At 37.5% G+C, this 4,764-nt stretch overlaps 1 protein-coding gene across 1 annotated transcript in view; it reads right to left on the minus strand.

Moving 5' to 3' along the window:
• Positions 1-4,764, minus strand: part of rtn3 (reticulon 3) — a 37,754-nt gene that overhangs the window by 2,142 nt on the left and 30,848 nt on the right. The window contains exons 3-5 of the mRNA XM_015401633.1: positions 3,641-3,779; positions 1,463-1,532; positions 1,270-1,316 (exon numbers count right to left, since the gene is read on the minus strand). Of these exons, the coding sequence (XP_015257119.1) occupies positions 1,270-1,316; positions 1,463-1,532; positions 3,641-3,779 (256 nt within the window). The remainder of the gene's footprint in view (positions 1-1,269; positions 1,317-1,462; positions 1,533-3,640; positions 3,780-4,764) is intronic.

A 4,764-nucleotide genomic window follows, 5' to 3' on the forward strand; every position in this document is an offset into this window, starting at 1 on the left:
ATCACATTTTTTTTATATATACAAAACTGAATAAACAAAAAAAAAAAAAAGTTCGTTGGACTCCGCTTTCAAATAATTTTTTCAAATTTCATTTTGTTTTTTCCAAGTTCGAGACAAAAGATTTTAGTATTTTGGCCCCACTTTAGCTCCATAAATCCCCAGCTCGACAATTACAAAAATTCACTTATTTTAAGAAAAAAAATGACGGATCTAGATTTGGATTTTTTCCAGTGCATCAGAGATCTGAGTGTTTTCACTTCATGTGATGATCTGCTGAAGGAATGAAGGAATATTTCTGTCCTTAAAATGCTTCCATACGATGCATTCTAATAGGATAGATCTGTATTTTTCCAATTATAAAAGTAAATCTTTTTATTGCAATATTCCAGATAAACTAATTTAAAGAAAACTTTTGATTTTTCATCATCATAGTTCTCAAAAATACATTCTGCTTAATTTTTATTTCTGTTTAGTTTTATTTTCAGTTTTTAATTCCTATTTGAGTTTAATTAAGACATTTTTTTTCAGTTTGAAATTGTTATTTTTTTTCCCTGTAAAAAGAGAAAACATTTAAACTTGGTGGCGAAACCAAATCTTGGCATTTTTTAAAATTATTTTTCAGTTTTAAAAATATTTTCCTATAATCTTTCTTTTTTTGTTAAATTATTTACAGAGGTTTTTGGAGTATTCAAATATTTTTTTTCTATCAAAATCTTTTCAACAATCTTTTCCATTCAGCTTCATTAATGTCCAGCTGGGCACCTTAGCATTCTGTTTTAGTTTTTTTTTTCCCATTTCATTTTCAAAAATTATTTTCATTTTTAAATTACTTTTTTTATTTATACAAAAATGAATTAAAAGAAAAAATAGCTGAACTCTGCTTTCAAATAGTTTTTTTTTTTCAAATTTCATTTTGTTTTTTCCAAGTTCGAGACAAAAGATTTTAGTATTTTGGCCCCACTTTAGCTCCATAAATCCCCAGCTGGACAATTACAAATTGTATTATCAAATTGTCTTTGGCCCCCTTTTAGCTCCGTAGACTTTAACCAACTCTAGAAGCCATAACTCCTTCCCTACACCGGTTGCAGTGTTTCCATGTAGAGAAACTCGGTCATGACGCTGGCGGCCATCTTGGCCAGGATGACATCACGCTCTCAGCAGGAGAAAGCCTGCAGTGTTTGACGAAGGCGGCGACTCATCCAGTGAGATCACCCCCCAATGCTCCCAGCTGCCATGACTCTAACCCCCCCCGCATAGAAACACTCTTACCTTGTTCTTCTCGTAGATGGGGGGTACAGCGAACAGCAGGATATCCGCTGGAGGACAGAGACACGCATTAAATGGAGGATCTACTCGCCGCTAAGCTAGCGCTCATTTAATGATCAGATCAACGCTTATTAATGCTGAAGCTGCAGAGATGGATGCGGATCCAGAAGATGGCGATGGTTTCCATGGTGCTTACCGAGGATGAGGATGGTGATCCCGTTGAAAACGGCTCCCACATAAGTCATCAGCCACATGACCACAGCCAGCTGGGAGGAAAACGGAGAAAAATCAGAGCGGAAACATTTAGGAGAGACATCATTCCCCACGCCTCCCCCAGGCCTCCCCCACGCCTCCCCTCTGAGACACGCTGCACCCGTTAGGCCGGGACGACTGGACGTGTTTGGACAAGGACCCACAGTAGTGGGAGGGGCCTCTATGGAGACGTCCTGTTAATAAAACAATCACTTATTTCAGGAATTATCCGACCCCCGGGCTCAGTGTATCACCTGACACACTTTCTATGCCTCAATGGTTGAACCGAACACCTCGCCATGTCAGTGAAAGAATAAGGCGCCACATAAACATTATAAAAAGAACAAACGGGGAAATTCTGCTGTTTGCTCAGAGATCCTCAGGCTGCTGTAAAACTAATCAGAGTCTGATTTGGGAATTTATATTAATCAACGAAAAGAAATGTAAGACTTTTTAACGCCAACGAGGAAACAGAGCGGAAACGTTACAAAGTTCCACCTTCGCAGGAATAAAAGGTTGAATCCCAAATTTAGGAGCAGGAACCTCCTGATGAAGCCGTTACTCTCCTCACCCATCGGTGAGGGGGATGCATGGAAGCCAGAAGACGGAACCATCCAGACATTTTACTGCAGGCGCTGAAAATATCCATTAATCCGATTTCATCCTCTTCCTGTTTCATTTCATTTAAACGACCGCCAGCTGCATTACGCCACAAACTGCACCAGATGTAGCTCCATACTCGCTAAGTTGTTCTTTCCTGACTTCTGTTTGTAATTTCTAAACTTGTTATTTCATCCGATGTCATGAAACGACGACAGGAAACACAAACAAACCTAAAATGTCCTCAAGCTTTTTGATTTTCATGTCAAATTCAGACGAATCGCATCGCAAACCTTTGGATGTTTCCATGTTTGCTTCATCAGTCATCTAGATCCACCCGGATTAACCCTTAATAGGGAAAGTTAGCGTTTCTGATACCTTACATACCCCCCCACCCCCCACAGTGAGATCTAGAAGCACAAGATCTATATCCAGCCATTCAGCAAAGATGCTGCTACATGGCTGTACATCTGATTTTAGCATTTGACCAATTAGATGAGCCCTTAAATGATAGAAATTAAGTTGAAAAAAGAAAATAAAAAAGGTTCAAAGCTAATTGAAAAGTTAATAAGCCTAGTTAACAATCATATTTAGGTTTATAAACTAAAAAAATGTTTTGTTGGACCAAAAAAATGCGTTTCTTTCACTCTGAGTGTTTTTCATGAATTTCTTAAAGAAGCACTTTTGTTATTTTTCTTTTAATTCTTTAAATTTTCCAAAGGTAATCAGGTCTTTTCCTGGATTCCAATAAGACGATTGGCTGGAAATGTTATTTTTCACCGTATTTCACTGAGGAGCCTATAAAAGGTTAAAACTGATCATCTGACTAGATTGGTGGAAAAATGACTAATTTCAAAACAAAAAGTAAAAGAAAAGTGAATTTTTTCTTCCTCATTGTGACTCATTCTCAATGTGGGTAAAGATGAAGGTATGGGGAAGCAGGGGCGGGGTCAGATACCTGAACTATGACACGGCCCCTCCCAGAGCAGCCATGCTGCTCCACCAACCCTCAGCTTACTCACGGCTGAAGGCGAGGCCAGGAATGCGGCTCAGCCAGAGAGGCGTCCCTTTCTCCGGTTGGCGCGGCGCCCGTTTCTACTAAACGCTTTAACCTTTCATCAGAGAGACGCTGGTCAGCTGGAATCCAAAGGACTGACATGCAGAGCAGGCGTTCACGCAAACCGCAGACAAACGTCAGCTTCTGATCCACTATTCAGCCCATTTCCTGCAGCGGCTCACCTTCTGGAACATTAGGATCCGTTTGATCCGTTAATCTGCCCGTTTATGGAGCAAAGGAAATGACCAAACTAAAAACACCTGAAACTACAGAAAGGGTTCATCCTCTCCTCTCCTCCCTGAAGGTTTCTTCTCTGATGCTAAACTGATGACAGGGAAATTAACTCGTGTTAAGTAGCTATAAAAAGACGTGGCGCTGCCCCCAGAGGCCGGCCTCCATGAGACGTAGCGCATTTTTCTAAAAGGGCAGCGTAGATGGGCGAGCGTCCGCGGCGCCGCTCCTCACCTTTAGAGAGTCCACAAGGTCCTCAACCAGAAACAGGTGGCTCATCTGCTTCAGGGCTCGGTTGATGTGGGTCAGGCTGGTGTCCACGTGCTTGCGGAACGTCTCCGGAGGGATGCTGACATCCTTCTCGATCAGCGCTCTGGATTGGGAGGAGGGAAGAAAATGAGTTCACGGAATGAGGCTGACTTCCTTTGCTTCATGGAGCTCAGAGGTTCGGCTCTAGAACATTAAGATCTGCAGCTCGTCTTTTCATTTAGCTCCATAACATGAAGAGTTATTAGCTCAAACATAAAGGTTTCACCATCATTAAGTTAAGAAAAACGCCAGGATAGCAGAGAGTATGGAGCTACATTACATACAAAAATAAAAAAAGAATAAACTAAAAAGTTATTTGGAAAGGAAAAAAGATTTCAACTTATATAAAAAGAGAAAACTACTATTTTTTTTAAATAAAAAACATATTTGCAACTTTTTTTAACTATAAAAACATTTGAAACTGAAACAATAAGGATAAACTGCAAAGTTATTTGGAAACGGAAAAATTAGAGAAAAGGATTTTTTTTTTTTTATTATTTTTCAAAATAAAAACAATATTTGGAACCAAAAAATAAATTTTTAAAGTGTTTGAAACTAAAAAAAAATTTAAAAAAAATTAGAATAAACCAAAAAGTTATCTGGAAAGCAAAAAAAGATTTGAATGTGAAAACGAAACATAGAGAAAAGGATTTTAAAACAAGTATTTTTCAAAAAAAAAAAAAATTGGAACCAAAAAATATTTTTTAAACCATAAAAACGTCTGAAACAAATAAATAAGAATACTCTAAAAAGTTATTTGGAAAGGAAAAAAGATTTCAATTTGGCAAAAAAGAGAAAAGGATTTAAAACTGAACTATTTTTCGGAAAAAAAAAACATTTTTAACTATAAAAAAATTTAAAACTGAAATAAAAAGAATCTAATCTGAAGCAAAACAGAAAAGGATTTTCAAAATAAAAAAAAAATATATATGTTTGGAACAATTTTTTTTCCACTATAAAAACATTTGAAACTGAAACAATAAGGATAAACTGCAAAGTTATTTGGAAACGGAAAAATAGAGAAAAGGATAAAAAAAATAAATAATAAT

Source organism: Cyprinodon variegatus, unplaced genomic scaffold, assembly GCF_000732505.1.
Source record: "Cyprinodon variegatus isolate N-32 unplaced genomic scaffold, C_variegatus-1.0 Scaffold1241, whole genome shotgun sequence".
Taxonomy (NCBI): domain Eukaryota; kingdom Metazoa; phylum Chordata; class Actinopteri; order Cyprinodontiformes; family Cyprinodontidae; genus Cyprinodon; species Cyprinodon variegatus.